Raw genomic sequence first — 24,907 nt, 5'->3', positions numbered from 1 at the left:
CATCCCCTAGCACTGATACCAAACCCCTCAAATAGAAGAGCAGTTTGTATGTGTTGGCATGACTTGTGCTATGAGGTGTCTGGCTAGTTGTTGAGGTTGCAGAACTGGGGGAGGAGGATGTCCCTGGTCAGAGGAGCTCACTTGGCACATTCTCTTTCCGTGTTTAGGGCTGGACTTCTTCAGGCATGGGACCTGCATGAGTTGTGACCTCTAGGTATTGAGCACACAGCATCAGAGGGAGACGCTGTCTAGTATAGTGGGACAGTCATATACACGCAGTTGCCAGAGTATAAAGAAAAAAATTTTTCTTTTATTTTGTGGAAAACAAAAGCAGAAAAACTAAAACCCCAAACTCCAGAAAAAATCCTAAAAAATACGTTTTGTTTTCTTAAAAAATACTGTATAATTCTCTACTACTCTCCCCTGCCAACAGCCCTTCTTGTGTTCTTTCTTCTAAGTGCCCTCCCCCCACCCCACATCTATTCAATGTTCTTGCTATTGTACCCCCACTTCCCAATATCTACCTAGGATGCTCACTTCCACATTCTCTTACCTGGCACCTTTGTTCTCCCTCAAGTTTCGGCGAGCCTTGTATCCACAGTCCCATTTCCCCAGCATGCAAGAACTGTCTCCCCTTCCTTTTCTGGGACTCAGTACTCTTTCTTATCCCCCTATCATGCCCTCTCCCAAGCATCTATTCTAAGCAGGAGCACCTAAGCTGTCTCCTGCCAAATACCCTCCCTATTCCCACCCACCCACCCACCATTCTTACCTTGACAAATGTCAGAACCTCCCCATGGGCAGCCTTAGACAGGAATAAAACATTTCCCAGTCTTTGTTTTCCCTCTTCTATAGGACCCTTTTCCCTCCCTCCACATATACATGCACCTTTAAGAGAAGAAAATCTTTCTTTGGGACCCCGTATTCCCTTGGCCTTCTCAAGAAATGCTGTCCCTGGCTCCATCCTTTTCTTCCACTCTGAAGAGGCAGAGTGTTCTCTCCAAGGAATCTTCCTCTCTCCCTCAGGATGTGTGTCTGCTCAGGCTCCCCACTCTACCTTTCTGCCCCAGCCCCCCTCACCCCCCAATTCTCCTGGGCCAAAGAGCCCTCTTCCCACCCAGCCCAGGAACCCCAGCCTCCTGGCCTCCACGCCTGCCCTGCTAGCGGATGAGGACGTTGATCTCAGCCACGCTGGCCTCCAGCACGTTCTCGGCAGTGGTCTTTCCGTGCTGCTCCTTGAGGTGCCGCCTAATGGCAGGCTTGTGGGCGAAGCGCACGTCGCAGTAGGAGCAGCGATAGGGCCGTGCTCCTGAGTGCAGGTTGAGGTGGTCGTGCAGTGTGGACTTCTGCGTGAAGCACTTGCCGCAGATGCCGCAGGAGTGTGACTTGACGCCGCGGTGCACGTTCATGTGGCGGTTGAGGTTGCTGCTGTGGTTGAACTGCTTGCCGCAGCGAGGGCACATGAAGATGAAGTGCTGTGCCCGCATGTGGAAGACCAGCTTCTCCACGCCCTGGAACACTTCTGGGCACTTGGTGCACTTGATGTTCTTCAAGGGATTTCCACCCGAAAAGCCCCCAGGCAGGGGTCCCCGGCTGCCCCCAACTCCCAGACTGCCCCCCGCCCCCCGGGCAGCCATGGCCACCGCTGCTGCTTCCACCAGGCCTGAGGTGGCCCCCACGCTGGCCCGGCCTCCAGGAATCAAGAGCAGGCCCTCCCCTTCTGCGTCCTCCGACAGGCTGTAGCAGGCCTTCACCACACCTTGCGGTGGGGCTACAGTGCTGGGGGGCACACTGCTCTGGGCCAGCTCCCCAAGGTGGCTGCCCGCGGAGCCTCCAATGCCCAGACCCCCTCCCAAGCCTCCAGGGGGTTTGAGCCGGTGAGCCACCTCCAGTGCTGACTCCACCTTGACGATACAGATGTCAGACACGTCCTCATCCTCATCCTCATCCTCCTCCTCTGCCTTCAGCTCCAGGTCCTCATCCAGTGGGAACTCCAGCTTCACTGGCCGCAGGAGTGGAGGGGGTAGAGGGGGTGGGGGTGGGGGTTTGGGGGCTGGCTTTGGGGTCCTGGCTGGAGGGAGGAGGGACTTGGTGGCACTGACACTGCTCACAAGGCTAGCCTCGCTGACCCCATCCTCTTTGAGGCCTATTTTGGGCTCAATGAACTGGCTGAGGGCATTCCGGCATTTCTCCACCACGTGCTCCATCTGCAGGTAGGAGGCGGCCGTCAGGTAGTTGACGATGTCCCTGACAGCGAATTCCAGGGCCCCCGTGTAGCAGGAGAGGAGCAGGTCAGCCACAATGCGTGCACTGTGCATCAGGGAGACCTGCAGCTCAGAGCTGGGGTTCAGCAGGAACTGGTCTCGCAGGAACGGCGAGCAGGCGGCCAGGATGACCTTGTGGCCTCGGAACTTGAGGCTGTCGGCCACAATGGTAACGTCGCAGAACCGCTCCTCTGCCCGGAGCTGGTTCATGTTCCGCAGCGTAGCAGCCTCATGGCCCGGCAGCTGGAAACGCAGGACTTCCACCCCAGAGGCCATTGTGGCGGGGGTGGGCAACCCTGGTTGGGAAGGAAACCGGTCAGAGACAAAGGTCTCTGGCTTCAGGAAGCCAAGGCTCCAGGACTCTTGCCCCCATTCTTGCCCAGCCCCCCATGCGATCTCCCAGTCTTCAGGCCCCTTCCTCAGTTTCCCCAACCCGGGGAAGACGCTGTCCCTTGGAGAGGAGGGAGGCGTGGTTCCTGGGGGCGGGGCAGCGGCATCCACAACCCCCAGCCCGGCAGCCCGCTAGGATGGGGCGAGCCAGCGCGCCCACGGTGAAAGGACGGAGAAGGGGTGGGGAAAGCAAAGGCCAGGGTCTCCGGACTCCAGGGTGGCTCCGCTTGCAGGCTCGTCTCACCCCGCCCCCTTTACCCACTGCCTCATTCCTCCGCCCCCCTTTACACGTTTGCACGCGCCTTTCACGTCCTCCCCCGCTGCCTGCACGCATTGTGCACGCCCCCCCCACGCTCAGAGCTCCGTGGCACGCCCCCCCAGCCCCACGACTCTGAGTGCACGCGCCTCTCACCTGGCCCGGTTCCGCACGCTGTTTTTCCCCCCTATTTTCCCCACCCCCCCCGGGGCCGGCGGCGCCCCCCACACACGGGCAGGGCCTGGGCAGCGCGCAGGCGCGGGGGTGCACGGGGCGCGCGCGGGGCCGGCTCCGCGTGGGCGGAAGGGGGGAGGGGCGGGGCGGCTCGTGCCGTGTGTTCCCAGGCCCCGCGCGCGCGGCGGCGGCGGCGAGGACTCGGAGGAGGAAGAGGGGAGGAAATTAAAGGAGCAGGATCCCCCCTGTCCCGACCCCCCCTTTCTTCACCAGCACCCCCACGCGGTTAAAGGGCCGGATGGCCTTGCCTCCCCTTTGGCCGGGATTATTTGTCCGCCAGAGCGGAAATACGTTCCACACCCCCCTCTTTCTCGCTCCCCCTCCTGTGTGCCTCCGGGCCCCGCGGCCAGTCTGCGCGTGCGTGCCAAGTGCGGCGCCGAGGCGGGCTCGCTCCGGCCCGGCCCCCAATCCCGGCGGCCCGCGGCGCCGCCCGCCCCGCGCTCCCCCGCGCCTCCCGCGGGTCCTGCCGCCACCTGCTCCCGGGGCTGGTGCGCAGCGGGCCGCCAGGTGCGGCCGCGGCCCCTGCCCGGGTCCCAGACAGCCCGGGGTCCCAGACAGCCCCGGGTCCCAGACAGCCCCGGGTCCCAGACAGCTCGGGTCCCAGACAGCCCCGGGTCCCAGACAGCCCCGGGTCCCAGACAGCCCGGGTCCCAGACAGCTCGGGGTCCCAGACAGCCCGGGGTCCCAGACAGCCCCGGGTCCCAGACAGCTCGGGTCCCAGACAGCCCCGGGTCCCAGACAGCCCCGGGTCCCAGACAGCCCCGGGTCCCAGACAGCCCGGGGTCCCAGACAGCACGGGTCCCAGACAGCACGGGGTCCCAGACAGCCCCGGGTCCCAGACAGCCCCGGGTCCCAGACAGCTCGGGTCCCAGACAGCCCCGGGTCCCAGACAGCCCCGGGTCCCAGACAGCCCGGGGTCCCAGACAGCCCGGGTCCCAGACAGCCCGGGTCCCAGACAGCCCCGGGTCCCAGACAGCCCCGGGTCCCAGACAGCCCCGGGTCCCAGACAGCCCCGGGTCCCAGACAGCCCGGGGTCCCAGACAGCCCGGGTCCCAGACAGCCCGGGTCCCAGACAGCCCCGGGTCCCAGACAGCCCCGGGTCCCAGACAGCTCGGGGTCCCAGACAGCCCGGGTCCCAGACAGCCCCGGGTCCCAGACAGCCCCGGGTCCCAGACAGCCCGGGGTCCCAGACAGCCCGGGTCCCAGACAGCCCGGGGTCCCAGACAGCACGGGTCCCAGACAGCTCGGGGTCCCAGACAGCCCCGGGTCCCAGACAGCCCGGGGTCCCAGACAGCCCCGGGTCCCAGACAGCCCCGGGTCCCAGACAGCACCGGGTCCCAGACAGCACTGGTCCCAGACAGCCCCGGGTCCCAGACAGCCCCGGGTCCCAGACAGCCCCGGGTCCCAGACAGCACTGGTCCCAGACAGCCCCGGGTCCCAGACAGCCCCGGGTCCCAGACAGCCCGGGGTCCCAGACAGCACTGGTCCCAGACAGCCCCGGGTCCCAGACAGCCCCGGGTCCCAGACAGCCCCGGGTCCCAGACAGCACTGGTCCCAGACAGCCCCGGGTCCCAGACAGCCCCGGGTCCCAGACAGCACTGGTCCCAGACAGCCCGGGTCCCAGACAGCCCCGGGTCCCAGACAGCACGGGTCCCAGACAGCCCCGGGTCCCAGACAGCACTGGTCCCAGACAGCCCGGGGTCCCAGACAGCCCCGGGTCCCAGACAGCCCCGGGTCCCAGACAGCCCCGGGTCCCAGACAGCACGGGTCCCAGACAGCCCCGGGTCCCAGACAGCCCCGGGTCCCAGACAGCCCGGGGTCCCAGACAGCCCGGGGTCCCAGACAGCCCCGGGTCCCAGACAGCCCCGGTCCCAGACAGCCCCGGGTCCCAGACAGCCCCGGGTCCCAGACAGCCCGGGTCCCAGACAGCCCCGGGTCCCAGACAGCCCGGGTCCCAGACAGCCCGGGTCCCAGACAGCACGGGTCCCAGACAGCCCCGGGTCCCAGACAGCCCCGGGTCCCAGACAGCCCGGGGTCCCAGACAGCCCCGGGTCCCAGACAGCCCCGGGTCCCAGACAGCCCCGGGTCCCAGACAGCACGGGTCCCAGACAGCCCCGGGCTGTTAGTGGCTGCTGCCCACGCCCGCATGCCCTGCCGCGGCGTAAGTCCTCGGTTCCTCCAGCCACAGTTCCAGGCTTTTCCAAGTCTTCTGAACCTAACTACCCCAGCGTTTCTAGCCTAAAATATGATTTCACCTCCTACAAGCCAGACGATCCGGTGCCCTCAGCTTTTCTCCACTCCAGGTCCCAACTCTTTAAAATCACACCCGTCCTCCCCTCCGTGTTCAGAATCAATCCCGATGTCTTGCCAAGGCAAACGCCCTTTGCTTGCGCCCTCTCCTTGCCCATTTCTTTTTTCTTTTTTTTTTTTTTGAGACAGAGTCTCACTCTGTTGCCCAGGCTAGAGTGAGTGCCATGGCGTCAGCCTAGCTCACAGCAACCTCAAACTCCTGGACTCAAGCGATCCTGCTGCCTCAGCCTCCCAAGTAGCTGGGACCACAGGCATGCACCACCATACCCAGCTATTTTTTCTATATATATTAGTTGGCCAATTAATTTATTTCTATTTTTAGTAGAGACGGTGCCGCTCTTGCTCAGGCTGGTTTCGAACTCCTGACCCTAAGCAATCCGCCTGCCTCAGCCTCCCAGAGTGCTAGGATTACAGGCATGAGCCACCCCGCCCGACTTTCCTTGCCCATTTCACTTCTATATATTTAATCCTAGGACTAATTCTTCTAATTACGAGATTATTTACGTTAGTACTATTCTGCTCTAATCTTTCCACTGAACCCAGTCCTTCCCCCCATCCCTCACCTCTCCTCCAGACTGATAAGGTCAGGGCTCCGTAACCTAAACAGAACCTCTCCTCAACAGTGCCTCTTTCTCTGTCGCTCCCAAACTAAGCTGTAGTCCTCATGGCTTCACTGCCAGCACCTACGAGCGCCTTGAAGGCTGGTCCCTTCCTTTCCTCTTCCTCGCACCCCTAATACCTACACTCACTTCTTCACCCATCCAAGTTTGGATGAAGGTGCTGCGTTTCCTGTTTATTGGATTTGTTTGTTACAGCCACTAGGAGACTAGTACATTTTCCATACATCTCAATTCTGATGAAGCTATTTGCTATATTATGTGTTCAAGATCTGATTTCCCCCATGAGATTGTAAACTTGTTGGTGCCAGAATTATGTCGTGGGTTATGTTTTGCAAATAAAAGTCATGCAATAGGCCGGCTCGGTGGCTCACGCCTCTAATCATAGCACTCTGGGAGGCTGAGGCGGGTGGATCACTCAAGGTCAGGAGTTCGAGACCAGCCTGAGCAAGAGGGAGACCCTGTCTCTACTAAAGATAGAAAGAAATTAGTTGGCTAACTAAAAATATATAGAAAAAATTAGCCGGGCATGGTGGCGCATGCCTGTAGTCCCAGTTACTGGGGAGTCTGAGGCAGCAGGATTACTTGAGCCCAGGAGTTTGAGGTTGCTGTGAGCTAGGCTGATGCCATGGCACTCACTCTAGCCCGGGCAACGGAGTGAGACTCTGCTTCAAAAAAAGGAAAAAAAAAGTCATGCAATAAATGACTGACTGTTGAAGTCATTCCTCTTGGGCTCAGCCACCATCCACCCATAAAAGTTCGTTCCTGAGTTAAAACTGAATACCTGAACTCGAGGGGTACTGTTTGGCAGAGGTGTGGGGGGAGCATTTAAGTTGGGCCTTGATGCTAACCCTTTTAAATTGTCTGACTTTTATGCCCCCACCTAGCTTCTTCTATTCTGAAATGCCCTCTTCGTAGAAATAGCCTTTTTAGAATTGCTTACAGTCAGGCTATATAGATTTGAAGAAGCACATAGGCTTTTGTGTCACACACAAACACCTAGGTTCAAAGCCAAATTCCTCTACTAACAGAGGGCCCTTCTCTGAATCACAGCATCTTTATCTTTGAATTGAAGGCCCTGATTCCTCATGTTACAGGGCTAGTGTATGGTTTAAGTGAGCCTGGCATACAGTAGGTGCTGATTAAACAATAGCTCCTTTCCCCTTTGCTTAAATGGGAGACAGACTATGAAATTTTCAAAATAGTTTTTTTTTTTTTTTTTTTTTTTGAGATAGTCTCTGTTGCCCCAGGTAGAATGCAGTGGTATCATTGTAGTTCCCTGCATCCTCAAACTCCTGGGCTCAAGTGATCCTCCTGCCTCAGCTTTCCAGGTAGCTGGGACTACAGGTGTGTGCCACCATGCATAACTAACTTTTCTATTTTTTTGTGGAGATGGGGTCTTGCTCTTGCTCAGGCTGGTCTTGAACTCTTTTTTTTTTTTTTTTTTTTTTTTTTTGAGACAGAGTCTCGCTTTGTTGCCCAGGCTAGAGTGAGTGCCGTGGCATCAGCCTAGCTCACAGCAACCTCAAACTCCTGGGCTCCAGTGATCCTTCTGCCTCAGCCTCCCGAGTAGCTGGGACTACAGGCATGCGCCACCATGCCCGGCTAATTTTTTATATATATATATCAGTTGGCCAATTAATTTCTTTCTATTTATAGTAGAGACGGGGTCTCGCTCTTGCTCAGGCTGGTTTTGAACTCCTGACCTTGAGCAATCCGCCCGCCTCAGCCTCCCAAGAGCTAGGATTACAGGCGTGAGCCACAGCGCCCGGCCTGGTCTTGAACTCTTGAGCTCAAGTGATCCTCCTGCCATGGCCTCCCAGAATGTTAGGATTACTGGTCCAAGCCACCACACTCAGCCAGAATGTGAACTACTCTTTTGGGAAGTTTAGCAGTTTAGCAGAAAAAGAGATAAGTTTAGCAGAAGAAGAGATAAGATAGGAAAAACAGTTCTTGACCAGGTTCAGTCATAAAAAATAGAAAAATTAGCTGGATGCCGTGGCTTGTACCACTAGTCCCAGCTACTTGGGAGGCTGAGGCAGGAGGATCATTTGAGCCCAGGAATTTGAGGTTGCTGTGAGCTATGATGACACCACTGCACTCTAGCTGGGGTGACACAGTGACTCTGTCTCAGAAAAAAAAAAAGAGTAGTTCACATTTCAGTGACAGGAGAAATACAGGATGCTGTCAAGTTAAGAATTAGAGTTTGCAAAATTTTGCTTCCTATCCCCTTCTTGCTACTTCTCCTTTTTGGAAATGTGGTTGGGACAGGAGGCCTAATCTCAGCCTATAGTTTAAGACAGGTGGTCTTTGGTGGCAGTGGAGTTGAGAGTCGATGAATATTTCAAGCACCCAGCCCACCCAGTTACAGCTCTACATAGAAACAAGCAGAAGCGCACAAGGCATCTTTGCTTGTATGGTCTGGTCTGGAGATGATATGGGGCAGTTTTCACACATACCCCATCTAGAGGGGTTACAATGTTTTTTTTTGTTTGTTTTGTTTTTGAGACAGTCTGTTCAATAAAACAAAGGGGTTGCTCTTGAAAGTCTTTTCCAGGCCTGTGAGTCCACAGCAGCTTAATCTATAAAGGGGTGTGTGTGTGCGTGCGTGCATGTGTGGGAGAAGTGGTCAAGGTTAGCTAGCTCGTGGCTTACAGCAAGTAGTGGCCTTGAAAATCCAAAACAGTAGGAAAGGTCCGACGTTTCTCTGAGGCATTCAAAGTATTTTAGGCTGTGGATTTACTTTTACAACTGTGCTAGCACAAACTGGAATTACTATATTCCCTGAGCAACCAGTGGGAAAGGAGGATGGAAGTCAGCCTGGACTTTTTAATCCATTGGCTGATAAAACTGAACTGTATTACAGAAAAACCTCCAACTTGCATCTCTCTCCTTTGATCCACACTCAGCCCTGCCCTTGGTGCAGGAATCCTGGTGAAATCCACATGGGTTTTGGCAATGTTGGCAGGGCCCACTGCTGGAGAAAAAAAATCATATGAAATCAAAGGGCCTATACCACTCCCACCCGTTTGCGAAACCACCTTTTCTGAACTCCTGTCCCTCTCCTGCAGTGTTTCCCAGCCCCAGGCTGCCCCTCAGTGCTGGCGTCTCCTGCCTCAGAACTCATTCAGCTCAGCTCTTTGGAACTTTCGCCCAGCCTCAGCCTCCTGACAAACTCTTCTCTCCTCTTCCCACCTCGGAGGGAATTTAGTTTTCCCTGCAACCCACTGCCTTCCCTGATGCTGTGTCCTCCACACACCCTCCCTGACTCTGCCCAGCACCGGGTCTGGCAGAGTCTCCCAGGACCTCGTCAGCCCTAGGCAGGACACTTCTACTTCTCGCCAATCTGTCCCCTGAGCCACACCCAGTCAGGTCTGCTCGCTCGCTCGCTTTCTTTCTCTTTCTTTCTTTCTTTCTTTCCTTCTTTCTTTCTTTCTTTCTTTCTTTCTTTCTTTCTTTCTTTCTTTCTTTCTTTCTTTCTTTCTCTCTCTCTCTCTCTCTCTCTTTCTTTTCCTTCCTTCCTTCCTTCCTTCCTTCCTTCCTTCCTTCCTTCCTTCCTTCCTTCCTTCCTTCCTTCCTTCCTTCCCTCCCTCCCTCCCTCCCTCCCTCCCTCCCTCCCTCCCTTCTTTCTTTCCTTCCTTTCTTCCTTTCTTTCTTCTTTCCCAGGCTAGAGTGAGTGCCGTGGCGTCAGCCTAGCTCACAGCAACCTCAATCTCCTGGGCTCAAGCAATCCTCCTGCCTCAGCCTCCCAAGTAGCTACAGGCATGCACCACCATGCCCAGCTAATTTTTTTCTATATGTATTAGTTGGCCAATTAATTTCTTTCTATTTATAGGAGAGACGGGGTCTCGCTCTTGCTCAGGTTGGTTTCGAACTCCTGACCTTGAGCGATCTGCCCGCCTTGGCCTCCCAGAGTGCTAGGATTACAGGCGAGCCACCAGCGCCGGCCTATCCTGAATTTCTTATTCAGGCGGGCCTTGTTTCATTGTGCTTTGCTTTATTGCACTTCGCAGGTATTGCGGTTTTTTTTTTTTTTTTTTTTTTTTTTTACAAATTGAAGCTTATTGACAACCCTGCATCGACCAAGTTATCGGCACTATGTTTCCAGTGGCACGTGCTCACTTCATGTCTGTGTCACATTTTGGTAAGTCTCGAAATATTGCAAAGTTTTTCATTGTTGTTCTGTTATGGTGATCTGCATTCAGTGACCTTTGATGTTGCTGTTATAATTGTTTTAGGGCTGCACAAACCACACCCACATAAGATGGCGAACTTAATAACTTAATTTGTAAATGTGTGTGTTGTTACGTGTTCTCTGCCTACCGGCCAGGCCAGTGCCCCCCACCTTCTCAGGCCTTCCTATTCACAAAGACACAACAAAACCGAAATTAGGCCAATGAATAATCCAACAATTGCCTCTAAGTGTTCAAGTGGAAGGAAGAGTCACATATCTGTCACTTTAAACCAACGACTAGAAATGATTAAGCTTAGTGAGGTAGGCATGTTGGAAGCTGAGGTAGGCTGAAAGCTAGGCCTCTTACGCCAAAGTTAGCCAAGTTATAAATGCAAATGAAAAGCTCTTGAAAGAAATTAAAAGTGTTACTCCAGGGAACACATGAATGATAAGAAAGCAAACGGCCTTATTGCCGAGATGGACCGTTTGAGTGTCTGGATGGAAGATTAAACCAGCCACAACATTCTCTTAAGCTAATGCCTAATCCAGAGCAAGGCCATAACTCTCTTCAATTCTGTGAAGGCTGAGAGAGGTGAGGGAGCTGCAGAAGAAAAGTTTGAAGCTCGCAGAGGTTGGTTCATGAGGTTTAAGAAAAGAAGCCGCCTCCTAACATAAAAGTGCGAGATGAAGCAGCGAGTCTGAAGAGCGCTGCAGCAAACCATCCAGAAGATCCAGTTAAGACAAGTGATAAAGGTGGCACCAAATGACAGACTTTCCATGTAGACAAAATAGCCTTATATAGGAAGAAAATGCCATTTAGGACTTTCGTAGTTAGAGAGAAGTCAATGCTTTGGGTTCAAAGCTGCAGAGCATGGTCTGACTCTCTTGTCAGGGGCTGGTGTGGCTGGTGACTTACGTTGAAGCAAAGGTCGTTTACCGTTCTGAAAATCCTAGGGCCCTTAATAATTGTGCTAAATCTACTTTGCCTGTGCTCTATAAATGGAAGAACAAAGACTATTTACAGCATGGTTTACTAAATATTTTAAGCCCATTGTTGAGACCTGCTCAGAAAGAGATTCAAAATGTTACTGTTCTTTGACAATACACCTTGTCACCCAAAAGCTCTATGAAGGTGTATGAGAAGATTAATGTTCTCATGCCTACTAACAGAGTATCCATTCTGCAGCCCATGATTCAAGGAGGGATTTCAACTTTCAAGTCTTATTATTTCAGAAATACATTTCGGAAGGCTGTAGCTGCCACGGATAGTGATTCGTCTGATGGATCTGGGCAAAGTAAACTGAAAACCTTTTGGAAAGGATTTACCATTCTAGATGCCACTAAAAACATTCATAATTCATGGGAGATCAAAATATCAACATTAATAGGAGTTGAGAAGCAGTTGATTCCAACATTCCAACTCTCCTGGATGACTTTGAGGGGTTCATGACTTCAGTGGAGGAAGTAACTGCATATGTGGTAGAAGTAGCAACAGAACTAGAATGAGAAGTGGAGCCTGAATGGGTGTAGTGGCTCACACATGTAATGCCAGCATTTTGGGAGTCCAAGGCAGGAGAATCATTAAGGCCAGGAGTTTGAGACCAGGTTGGCAGTATAGCAAGATCCTGTTTCTACAAAATTTTTTAAAAAAATTAGCTGCGCATGCTGGTGTGTGTTTGTAGTCGTAGCTACTCAGGAGGTTGAGGCAGGAGAATCCCCTGAGCCCAGGAGTTTGAGGTTACAGTGAGCTATGATTCACTGCACTCCAGCCTGGGTGACTCTGTCTCAGAAAAAAAAGACAAAAAAGAAAGTGGAGTGTGAATATGTGACTGAATTGCTGCAATCTCATTATAAAACTTGAATGGGCCGGGCGCGGTGGCTCACGCCTGTAATCCTAGCACTTTGGGAGGCCGAGGCGGGCGGATTGCTCGATGTCAGGAGTTCGAAACCAGCCTGAGCGAGACCCCGTCTCTACCAAAAATAGAAATAAATTAATTGACCAACTAAAAATATATATAGAAAAAATTAGCCGGGCATGGTGGCGCATGCCTGTAGTCCCAGCTACTCGGGAGGCTGAGGCAGTAGGATCGCTGAGCCCCGGAGATTGAGGTTGCTGTGAGCCAGGCTGACGCCACGGCACTCACTCTAGCCTGGGCAACAAAGTGAGACTCTGTCTCAAAAAAAAAAAAAAAAAAAAAACTTGAATGAATGAGGAGTTGCTTCTTATGGATGAGCAAGCAAAGTGACTTCTTAAAATGGAATGCATCCCTCCCTGGTGAAGATGCTGTGAGCATTATTGAAATAACAAAGGATTTAGAATATTATATAAACTGAGTTGATAAAGCAGTGACAGCATTTGAGAGGATTGCCTCCAATTTTGAAAGAAGTTCTGCTATGGGTAAAATGCCATCAAATAGCATCATATGCTACAGAGAATTCTTTCATAAAAGGAAGAGTCAATGAATGCAGTAAACTTCACTGTTGTCTTACTTTAAGAAATTGCCACATACATCCCAATATTCAACAATTACCACCCTGATAAGTTAGCAGCCATTAACACGGAGGCAAAACCCTCCACCAGCAAAAAGATTACAGCTCACTGAAGGCTCAGGTGATCCTTAGCATTTTCAGCAATAAAATATTTTAAAATTAAGGTATGTACATTGTTTTTTAGGTATAATGCTATTGCACACTTAATAGACCACAGTATGGTGCAAGCATAGCCTTTATATGCACTGGGAAACCAAAAGAGTTGTGTGACTTGCTTTCCCTGTAATTCTGAAGGTAATTCCCCCTTTTTGATAGAGTTCAGGAACTGCTGACTTGCGCCATCAGAATAACTTCTGAAATCATCATTGACTGTGAATCCATTTTTCCATAATTTTATACTTACATCTACCTGTTTCTTCTGTTCAGTGGGGGACAAACACTTGGCACCAACCTTCTGAGCTTCCTCAAAAAGGCTGTCAACAAAACATTCACAGTTTGTTTGTTGATTATCACTAAGAGGTTGAGTGTCAGATCCTGTTTTGCAAGCCCATTCTTCTTTTATACTTTCAAGATTATCTACTTCTTTCATTCTCTTTTGCCTTCCTCCGGGCGCGGCCTTGCGGCCTCGGCCTCACTTCGCTCAGGGACCGCGGGCACAGCCGCAGCCGCTTGGCTAGAGCCCCTCAGACTCCAAGTGCCCACCCTAGAGCCGTCTAGGCTCCGCCGCTGGTGCCAGCGCCTCGGCCGTCTCCGCTGGGCGCCGAGGCCGCTCCGCGCAGTATCTGATTGGTTTTTGATGACAAGTCACTGTGTTTTGGTACCTAACTACATGTGATTTCAAGGAACTTAGTGACATTTCTATGTATAATTCTTTCCCTTCCCATCTACATATTTGTGAGAACAAAATTTTTAGTTCTTACATCTGTAGAAATGAAAAGCAGGAATAGCATTCATGCTGAATCTCATCTAATTCTAGAAACAAGTGAATACATGACCTAATTGAAAAATAAAGTGGCCCAACTATCTCATTTAGAATTGCACTTTTAAGTCATTTTTACTTTTTTTTTTTTTAAGAGACAGGGTCTCTCTCTGTCACCCAGGCTGGAGTACAGTGGCACAATCACAGCTCACTGCAGCCTCGAACTCCCGAGCTCAAGCAATCCTCCTGTACCATGATGCCCGGCTAATTTTTCTTGCTATATTACCCATGCTGATTTCAAATTCCTGTCCTCAAGCCATTCTCCCACCTGGAACTCCTAAAGTGCTGGGATTATAGGCATGAACCATTGCATCTGGCCCATTTTTACTTTTTACGCTTAATCATTATTTGGCAAAATTTGTAGTATATTCCTATTGTTTTAATAAGTTAATTATTAATAATAGACATAATGATGACTTAATCCAAAATGAAAAAAAATGTAACACTTAGAGCTTTAAGGCCACAGGACATTTTAAAAATTCAGTTTTAGGCAGGGCTTGGTGGCTTACGCCTGTGATCCTAGCACTCTGGGAGGCCGAGGTGGGAGGTTTGCTCAAGGTCAGGAGTTCGAAACCAACAAGAGCAAAACCTTGTCTCTACTAAAAGTAGAAAGAAATTAATTGGCCAATGAAAAACATATAGAAAAAATTAGCTGGGCATGGCGGCACATGCCTGTAGTCCCAGCTACTCGGGAGGCTGAAGCAGAAGGATCGCTTAAGCCCAGGAATTCGAGGTTGCTGTGAGCTAGGTAGATGCCACGGCACTCTAGCCCAGGCAACAGAGTGAGACTCTGTCTCAAATAAAATAAATAAATAAATACAAATTCAGTTTTAACTTATATACATAACTTTTTTTCAGAGAATAGAAGGCTTTCAAGCATAAAATATATTAAGATGATGTTTTGGGGTAGAAATAGAAATATGAAAATATGAATTCAGAAGAAATGGAACAATGTGTAATTTCTGACTTTTAAAGAAGAGTATGATCACGTACTTTAAAAATGAATCATGAAGTGTATGGTTAAGAGTAGAATAACACAATTTTTTTTTTCTTTTTGACAGAGTGTCTTGCTCTGTTGCCTGGGCTACAGTGTAGTAGCATTACCCTAACTCATAGCAACCTCAAACTTCAGTGTTCAGACGATCCCCCTGCCTCAGCCTCCCGAGTACCTGGGACTACAGGCCAGTGCCACTCACCTGGCTAATTTTTTCTATTTTTGGTAGAGATGGGGTCTCACTCTTGCTCAGGCTAGTCTTGAACTCCTGAGCTCAAGCCATCCTCCTGCCTTGGCCTCCCAAAGTGCTGGATTACAGGCCTGAGCCACTGCGCCTGGCCAAATAACATGTTTTTAAAAAGATCAATGTTCACAACATACTGGAAATGGCATCATTTTGCAAATACACATTTGGGGAAATTTTTAGAGAGCAACATAAAAATGTGCAAAGGGGTACATAATTTGCAAAATTCTTTTAACATGAGCAAAAGCATTTGAAGATTAAGTGCTTCTTAAAGTAATATGTACCTGAATCACCTGGAGATTTGATCAAATGGGGAATCTGAGTTGGCAGGTCTGGGTGGGGCCTGAGGGTCTGCATGTCTCCATGCTCCTGGTGCTCCTGCTGCTGCTCGGTGGGCCACAGTTTGAGTGGCAAGCACCAGTATATTCCCAAGGGTGGATTACTGGACTTTGAAGTCGGCACGTGTCCAGTTCCCCTGGCTAACGTAATAACAAATTATTTTCTGAAGCATCTGTACAAATTTACACTCTCACCAGCCGTGGACTCCTGTTGCTTGGGAAAAAGTCTCTAAAGGCTTCCTGATTTTCAAATCTAACAGGCATCCTTCAGTCCTCATCTTGCTTGAGCTTTCTGCAGTCTGTGACACATTTGATCACGCTGTTTGATACGCTGCTTTACCCTGGTTTCCATGACACCGCTGTCTCCAGGTTTCCTTCCTTCTACAACTTCAGCCTCTTCTGTAGTCCCTCGCTCTCTTCCTTTGTCCACCTTTTAACTGTTGGCTGTCCTTGGCCTTTATCTCATTTTCTCTGTGTGATACCATGTGCTGTTTAGAGACTGGTTATCACTGTGATGGTTGGTTTCGTGTGTCAACCAGGCGAGGCTATGGTGGCTAGTTGTTTAATTAAACGCTTGTCTCTTTGCTTCTTTCTTCTTTCTTTTTTTCTTTCTTTTTATGGAGATGAGATCTTACTATGTTGTCTAGGCTGGGTATGAATTCCTGGGCTCAAGCAGTCCTCCTGTCTCAGCATCCCAAGTAGCTGCGAGTGCAGGCGCTACAGGCTGCATTAGCCTGGGTATTTCTGGGAAGGTATTTTGTAGATAAGATTAACGTCTTCTCATATAATGGGTATAGGTAAAAGAAAAAAGAAGATTAATTCTACACTCAGTTGACTTTAAGGAAAGGAGATTACTCTTGATAGTGTGGCCTTAACCACTTCGGATGAAGCCTGCCCACAGCCGCACCGGCAGTCCGCACGATGGCTTCTGCCGTGCGCTGGCGCCGGTCCGCGTCGCTCCCGTGTGGCGAGGAGAGCTTGTTTTACTGTACAGGCAGCTTTCCTTGTAATGTAACTATCAGAATAGGCAACATAGACATATGTGTTTTCATTACCTTATTTTTTTTTATTGTAAAATTTTTTTTATTTCAGTATATTATGGAGGTACAAACGTTTAGGCTATGTATATTGCCCTTGCCCCACCCAAGTCAGAGCTTGAAACCTGCCCATCCCCCAGACGGTGCACACCGCACCCATTACTTGTGTACATACCCATTTCCTCCTCTCCCTCCCATCTGCCCGACCCCCGATGAATGTTACTACTGTATGTGCACTTAAGTGTTGATCAGTTAATACCAATTTGATGGTGAGTACGTGTGGTGCTTGTTTTTCTACTTAGTAGAATGGGCTCCAGCTCTATCCAGGATAATACAAGTGATGCTATATCACCATTGTTTTTGTGGATGAGTAGAATGTATTGTAAATTTATGTTTAACTTTTTGAGTAACTGTCAAGCTGTTTTCCAAAGTGGCTACACCATTTTGCATTTCACATTTATATATATATATTTTTTTATTTTTTTTATTTCGGCATATTATGGGGGTACAGATTTTAAGGTTGCAATAAATGCCCATTTCCCCCCTCATTACGTTATTTTTTAATTGTTCACAATTTTATTTTGCTAAATGAAAAATTAGAAAAGTCATATCGCGGCTGTGGGCTACAGTCAACACTCGGCTGTCGGGCTGCACTCGACGCTCGTACCCAAGTGTTTAGAAGCAAAGACTGAGGTTTCCAGGAGGGAACTCTGCCTCATGGCTGTAAGATAGAAATCCTGCTCGAGTCTCCAGCCTGCCAGCCTGCCTTACAAATTCAGATTCAACACCACAGTCGGCTCTTCCCTGAGTTTCCAGCCTGTTGGTCTGCTCTGTGGGGTTTGCACTTGGCCAGCTCCCACAAGTGCATGAGCCAATTCCTTCAAGTCAATCTCTCTTCCCACCCCCCGTATATATGTATATCCAATTGCTTCTGTTTCTATGGACAATCCTGTCTAATGCAGGCTCCCATGTCCTATCTCTAGCTAGATCTGCCTCCTGTTTCCAGTTTCCAAGTGTTCTAAAGCTAGGTAAAACGTAGCATATCCTGGGCAGAATGTGTTCTTTTTCTCTTCAAACTCATTGCTCCTCCTAAGGGCTCAGGTAGTGATGCCACCATCAATCCCATCACCTAAGCTGAAAATTTGGGAATCAGTATAGACGCCTCTTTTCCACTTGATCCTCATGTATGCTTAGCCACCAAATCCTGTATTCATCAATTGAATAAACATGAATACCTACTATGTGCCAACACTGAGCGAGCGCTGGAGGTAAGAGGACAACAGGACACATTTCCCACCTCAAGAAGACTACAGTTAGTGAACAAGCAATCAGTGCAGTGTGCTAAGACACCCAGGTGTCGTGAGTCCAGAGGAGAGCTTGGGGGCACCGTGGTCTATAGCTTATCATTGGTCCTCGCCTCTCCTTCCTGATTTCTTTCCTTGCTTTTAGCTCCCGATGTCTTGCCAGAGCTATAAATGTCTCCTACCTGGTCTTCTGGGCCCTCCACACTGATTCCAGAATAATATTTCTGAAATGTAAATCAAATCATATCATTTCCTTTCCTAAGACACCACTTAGCTAATTGCCTTACAAGCTGTAAACGCTGGCTGCTGCTGCTTTACTTTTTTTGTTTTTTTGAGGCAGAGTCTCACTCTATTGCCCATGGTTAGAGTGCTGTGGCGTCAGCCTAGCTCACAGCAACCTCAAACTCCTGGGCTCAAGCGATCCTCCTGCCTCAGCCTCCCGAGTAGCTGGGACTACAGGCATGCGCCACCATGCCCGGCTAATTTTTTTTCTATCTATTTTTAATTGTTCATTTAATTTCTTTCTATTTATAGTAGAGACGGGGTCTCACTCTTGCTCAGGCTGGTCTCAAACTCCTGACCTTGAGCAATCCGTCCGCCTTGGCCTCCCAGAGTGCTAGGATTACAGGCGTGAGCCACCTCGCCCGTAGTACGGCATCCTCTCCTCTCTGGTTCAGTCTCACTGTGGCCCTACCTCCCTTCCCACGCCGAAACTTCCTGAACTACTCGCAATCGCCTTAATGTACCCCGGGGTTGCAGACTCCAAGCCGCTGCTCCCACAGTTGATTTGCCTGGATTGCCCTCTCTCTTTCTTGTCATGTAGTTAAGCACTCATCTCAAGTTCTTCAATGAAGCTTTTTCTGAACCTCTAGAGAGACCGAATAACCCCTCTTTGCATCCCTGTGAACTTTACACACACTCCTGTCTCAACTCATTTAGATCGGGATGGTTAAGTAATGCTGCAGTAATAAACAACTCTGTAATCTCAGTAGCTTACCCCGAGAATTTTATTTCTCACTATTGCTATCTGTTGGGTTGGTAGGAGAGGTGTTGGGGGTTCTGATCATTGTACTCAGGAATCCCGATTAAAGAAGGTTCCAGGCCGGGCGCGGTGGCTCACACCTGTAATCCTAGCACTCTGGGAGGCTGAGGTGGATAGCTCGAGGTCAGGAGTTCGAAACCAGCCTGAGCAAGAGCCAGACCCAGTCTCTACTATAAATAGAAAGAAATTATTTGGCCAACTAATATATATATATAGAAAAAATTAGCCGGGCATGGTAGCCCATACCTGTAGTACCAGCTACCAGGGAGGCTGAGGCAGGAGGATCACTTGAGCCCAGGAGTTTGAGGTTGCTGTGAGCTAGGCTGATGCCACGGCACTCACTCTAGCCTGGGCAACAAAGCAAAACTCTGTCTCAAAAAAAAAGAAGGGTCTATCAAGATAGGTGTGGTGTCTCATGCCTGTAATTCTAGCACTCTGGAAGGCCTGGATGGGGGAATTGCTTCACTTGAGGTCAGAAGTTCGAGACCAGCCTAAGCAAGAGCTAAGACTCACCTCTACTAAAAATAGAAAAATTAGCTGGGCGTGGTAGTGTGTGCCTGTAGTCCCAACTACTCAGGAGGCTGAGGCAGGAGGATCGCTTGAACCCAGGAGTTGGAGGTTGCTGTGAGCTAGGCTGACGCCACGGCACTCTAGCCCAGGCAACAGATGGAGACTCTGTCTCAAACAAACAAACAAACAAACAAAAAAAACCAAACAAAGGCTCCATTGAAATAGGGCGCTGGAGTGCCTCACATTTGTGTTCCATGGCAATTGAGCACTTCTGCCTGGAAGCAACCAAGTATGTGACTTCTGCTCACATTTCACCAGCCAGAGCTACGCCTAACGTGAAGAGGGCTGGGAGATGCCACCCTGTCACGTGCTTGGAAGGTAGAAAATGGGGAAATTGATGAAGATCCTCCATGACACCCAGCTCAGTGTAGCACGGACTGGCTTACATGTCTCTCTCCCTCTGGACACTGGGGGAACCCAAATGTGTCCCAGGGTCCCTGTCCTTGAGCAGTCTGTGCTCCGGGAATGTGGAGAAACCAATAAATTGATGGATTATAATTCTCAGTCCAGATTCAGCTGGCATGTTGGTGGGGGAGCCCCTGAAGGAAGAACATGGATTATGGGGAGAGGAGGATGGAAAGGGACCGTCTTAATCTGGGCACCCCTGAAAGCAGAGCTTGAGACAAGGGCCTGGGTAGAGGCAACTAATTTAGGCGATTCCAGCAAGCAGAAGTGAGGCTGTGGGGAGGGTGAGACCGTGGAGGACCAGAAGCCATTGGAAGAGCGTGACAGCGATGTTGCTGTCATGTGCAAGGGGGACTTGATTCCACCAGACGTTCCTGAGGAGAGAACAGCATGTTTCCAGATTTTGTCCACCCGAAGAACAAGAGGCAGGAGCGTCTGTCCAATTTCCACCACACAGTTGATTGCAGGCTGACGCTGGGTGTTGGCTCCCTGCCTTTCCCGCTGGCGCCTGCCCAGTGGGAGCTGAGGCATGAAGAGGGCGAGGTGAGGCTGGGCTCCCAGAGAACCGTCCACCTGAGCTACAGCTGAGGTCAGAGGTGGGCAGAGGAGATATGATATAGCGTGTTGGAAGTGGCTGCCCTGTGGGCCGAACGTTTATTGAATTACTGCTTTCTGCTAATTGCTGTGTTGGCGCTAATTTGTGTCTCTTCCCTCATTTAGTGCAGCAGCCCACAGAGATAGGGTTATGGTAGTTTGTAGAAAGAGAGTACCATGTCATCTGGAAGGATAACAGACAGCACTGACATGTGATCATTTTTCAAAGGGTCTGGTTTTTGGCTTTTTGAACTCAGAAATAGGATTTTAAAAATGTAGATATGATGATTCTAAGGGACAGACTCATGCTAATAAAACTCATGAAAGACTAATGTATAAATGGCTCATTATTAATTTCAGTGGTAGGTGTAACTTGCAAGATGATTCAATGGTTAGGCTTGCTGAGCTTTATCCTTTGTTCATTTGATAATTCTTTTCTTTTTTTTTTAAGAGACGGGGTCTCGCTCTTGCTCAGGCTGGTCTGGAACTCCTGAGCTCAAGCAATCCTCCCACCTCCGCCTCCCAGAGTGCTAGGATTACAGGCGTGAGCCACCTCACCCGGCCACATTTGATAACTTTGATAGCGCCTATGGGGTGCCTGGCTCTTGGTGTCCTGTCTAGTCTTTTTATTTGTTTGCTTAATCTTAGCCACTTAATAGTGAATAAGTCACTTTAAGTCAAAAGGGGTTGCCAAAAAATTTTTTTTTTCTTTTTTGAGACAGAGTCTTGCTTTGTTGCCCAGGCTAGAGTGAGTGCCATTGTGTCAGCCTAGCTCACAGCAACCTCAAACTCCTGGGCTGAAGCAATCCTGCTGCCTCAGCCTCTCGAGTAGCTGGGACTACAGGCATGCGCCACCATGGCTGGCTCATTTTTTCTCTATATATATTAGTTGGCCAATTAATTTCTTTCTACTTATAGTAGAGATGGGGCCTCGCTCTTGCTCAGGCTGATCTCGAACTCCTGACCTCGAGCAGTCGGCCCACCTAGGGCTTCCAGCGTGCTAGGATTACAGGAGTGAGCCACCGCGCCCAGCCAGCCAAAATATTTTTATTATGGAAAATTTCAAACATACACCAATGTAGAGGGAGTAGGATTCAGGACACCGTGTGCAGATCACCCAGCTTCAACAATTTCAGCTTTGCCAGCCTTGTTTCATCTGCCCCCTCACCCCCGTCACTGGGGGATTGGAAAGCAAATCCCAGACTTCCGATCAGTTCGTCTGTGAATGCTGATGTCTGTAAATTTAACATCAAAAGAATTTAAAAATAGAACCACCACAATAGCCTGATCACATCTAGCAAAATTTACCACAACCCATAATATCTGCCATTCAGTTTATGTTCAAATTTCTCTGATTGTCTCAGAAATGGCTTTTTATATTGGTTTGTTAGAATCAGAATCTAAGCAAGGGCCACACATTGCATTTGGGCAATACAAATCCATAGTTGTTTAGCTCATTGCAGTTCCTCTTCTATTTTTTCGTGACAATTATTTGTGGAAGAAGCCAGATGTTTCGTTATCCACGTGTTTTAAAAATGGAAACAAGGCCGGGCGCTGTGGCTCACGCCTGTAATCCTAGCTCTTGGGAGGCCGAGGCGGGCGGATTGCTCAAGGTCAGGAGTTCAAAACCAGCCTGAGCAAGAGCGAGACCCCGTCTCTACTATAAATAGAAAGAAATTAATTGGCCAACTGATATATATATAAAAAAAAAAATTAGCCGGGCATGGTGGCGCATGCCTGTAGTCCCAGCTACCCGGGAGGCTGAGGCAGAAGGATCACTGGAGCCCAGGAGTTTGAGGTTGCTGTGAGCTAGGCTGACGCCATGGCACTCACTCTAGCCTGGACAACAAAGCGAGACTCTGTCTCCAAAAAAAAAAAAAATGGAAACAAAATTCTAACACAGAACAATGGGACATTTTATAAATTTGTAGTTCAAAAGAGGCATTTCATGTTGGGAAAAGCCTAAAAGTGAAAGAGAAATATTTTAGGAGAAATGCAAGATTTGAGCTTTTATATAACAATTTTTATAATGATTTTATATTTTAAAATTCAGTTACAGGAAGGGGGTGGGAAATTTACTGGGAAGGGCACTGGAGGGGCTTCTAGAGACTGGGAATGTTTCATATCTTGATCTGGGAGAGGGTTACTCAGCTGACAACCTATGCAAAAGTCAAAGACCTGTGTACTTTGCTGTATGTGTGTTATACCTCAATTTAAAAAGAAAGATAATGCAAGTTGGTTTGCCAAAGGTGAAGTGTCACTTGTTGCTATGATTTGAATGTCCTGTCCCTTCTAAAACTCATGTTGAAATTTAATTGCCAAAGTAATGGTCCTCATGAATAGATTAATGTCATTACTGGAAGAGTGGGTTGGTCATCACAAAAATGGGCTCCCAGTAAAGAGAATCAGTTCAGCCTGATTTACAGTCTCTCTGTCTCGCGCCCTCTCTGAGATGTCTTCCACCATGGGAAGAAGGCCCTTGCCAGATGCCGGTGCTATGTTCTTGGACTTCCCAGCCTCCTGAACTGTGAGAAATAAATTTCTTTTTAAATTACCCAGTGTATGGTATTGTGTTGTAGCAGCAGGAAATGGCCTAAGATTTATGTTATTAAAAATAGATTTGATGTTGATTTTTTAAAAAGTGTGATAGGCCGGGTGCGGTGGCTCATGCCTGTAATCCTAGCACTCCGGGAGGCTGAGGCAGGCGGATTGCTCGAGGTCAGGAGATCGAAACCAGCCTGAGCAAGAGCGAGACCCCATCTCTACTATAAATAGAAAGAAATTAATTGGCCAACTAATATATATAGAAAAAATTAGCCAGGCATGGTGGTGCATGCCTGTAGTCCCAGCTACTTGGGAGGCTGAGGCAGGAGGATTGCTTGAGCCCAGGAGTTTGAGGTTGCTGTGAGCCAGGCTGATGCCACGGCACTCACTCTAGCCTGGGCAACAAAGTGAGACTCTAAAAAAAAAAAGTGTGATAATTATATTACCATTATATTTTCAAAAAGGAGTCTTTTCCTTGCAAAGATGCATACTGCTGTATATTTACAGGTGAGATGTCATATGGTGTCTTGGATTTGCTTAACAATAATCCTGGAAGGAATGGGTGGGGATAGAGATATGAAACAGATCTGAGGATTGTTGAGGGTAGTAGATCGTCTCCTTTTCATGATCCTAACTTAATTCTCAGAGGTATCCTTAAGGGGAGTGTATTTTGCTGTTGGCTCTGTTTGGACAGGTGGCAAAACAGGGAGACTGAGGTTATGAAACAGCTAACAGATTTGCCAAGATGAACCTAAGATTCCATGCTGTCTTAGGTCAAAGCCTGAATTCCTTCCATCACACTAGGGCTGGGGCCACAGAGGGGCAGAGGAGTCTTGCCAGGTATCCCCTTTCCTTTGTATCTGGCAGCAAAGCAAGGCATGAATGCATGTCCCTGTTACCTGGAAAGTGCCCTACCTGCCCCTTGGCAGCACTTGGGCAGTGAAGGCTGACGCTGCTCCAACTTGAACTCCAGGGCTGTCCTTTTGGTGACAGGGGGCTGGTACCCAGAATATGGAAGGAGATGGAGCATCTCTCTACTCCCTGGGTACAGACGAAAACCTTAGAATGGCATTTGCAGTGGAAGGGCAGAGGAGGGTAGTGATGTCCCCCCTTCCACCAACACTAAGTCCAGACCTGGGTGGGGGTGAGGGCAGGAGCCAGGGTGGTTGCAGCCAGAGGCCATCCCTGCCCTGCCCCTTTCCAGCTGATCCTGAATACCTGAGCCACCTGCCTCAGGGCAACCTCCCCCATGGGTAGCAAGAAGGGGGGGATGACACTGGCCCCCCAGGACAGTGGAAGCCTCAGAGGGGTGGGACGGATGGGGTGAGGCAAAGGCTGTGGTGTGGGCAGACGGACACGCTGGTGCACCCCAGGCCTGCATGTCTGTCAGGGCTGAGTTTTATCCGAAAGAGCTGTGGCTCCTTAGAGGAGGTCAGGGGTAGGTTTTCTGTTTCTTGGAGACCCTACCCTACCCCTTAGCTCCTTGTTTAACTCTAGGAATTGTGCAATGGGTGGGTGAGGACAGGTGGTTCAGGATCAGGCCCAGGGTCTGGACCTGAGGGGTGGCCTCTGGGGACCAGAGCCCTGGGGGAGCCTAGGGCTGGTGGGGGGGGAGCCTGGGGCTGGGGGGAAGCCTGGGGCTGGGAGGAAGCCTGGGGCTGTGGGGAGCCTGGGGCTGGGGGGTGCCCAGGGCTGGGGGGTGCCTGGGGCTGGGCGTAATCCTTTTCTGAGGCTCTAAGGGGGTGTATGTGAAGGTTCCTCAAAGTCGCAGTTGAGCAATCAGTTCAAAGTAAGTAGTGCAGTGCCTGGTAGGATGGGGGTGGTGTGCGTACTTTGTAACCTAGCAGCGGCCCGTGTTAGAGGCACTAGATGGGGTCTGACCCAGTGTAAACATTTTTATTAAAAAAGAAATGGAAGGAAGAGAAACCAGAGCCACTTTTGTTGTTGATCTGAAAGATGCTATTTACTTGGGGTGGAAATAGGACCAGGGAGGGTGTTGGCTTTGATCTTACTCCTGGAGCTCATTGTTTCAGCAGACATGCCTGGGCTCGGTCCTCTGGGAAGTGTGAGACCAGCGCAGGATAACTAGAAGGTGGTATGTGGTGTGGACAGGTCTCGTGG

At 49.9% G+C, this 24,907-nt stretch overlaps 1 protein-coding gene and 1 long non-coding RNA gene across 2 annotated transcripts in view; one reads left to right on the top strand and one right to left on the bottom strand.

Annotated features, from left to right (window-relative positions):
• LOC142870998 (uncharacterized) overlaps window positions 1-24,907 on the top strand; it is a 28,868-nt gene that overhangs the window by 880 nt on the left and 3,081 nt on the right. Inside the window, exon 2 of the long non-coding RNA XR_012919348.1 lies at window positions 10,085-10,215. This is a non-coding gene — a long non-coding RNA (uncharacterized LOC142870998). The remainder of the gene's footprint in view (window positions 1-10,084; window positions 10,216-24,907) is intronic.
• Window positions 291-3,359, bottom strand: ZBTB12 (zinc finger and BTB domain containing 12). Its single transcript, XM_076003480.1, has one exon. The coding sequence runs from the start codon at window positions 2,538-2,540 to the stop codon at window positions 1,161-1,163; it is 1,380 nt and encodes a 459-aa protein (XP_075859595.1). The 5' UTR covers window positions 2,541-3,359; the 3' UTR covers window positions 291-1,160.

Source organism: Microcebus murinus, chromosome 5 (assembly GCF_040939455.1).
Source record: "Microcebus murinus isolate Inina chromosome 5, M.murinus_Inina_mat1.0, whole genome shotgun sequence".
In the NCBI taxonomy this organism is placed as follows: Eukaryota; Metazoa; Chordata; class Mammalia; order Primates; family Cheirogaleidae; genus Microcebus; species Microcebus murinus.
This window is presented reverse-complemented; position numbering and strand designations above follow the sequence as displayed.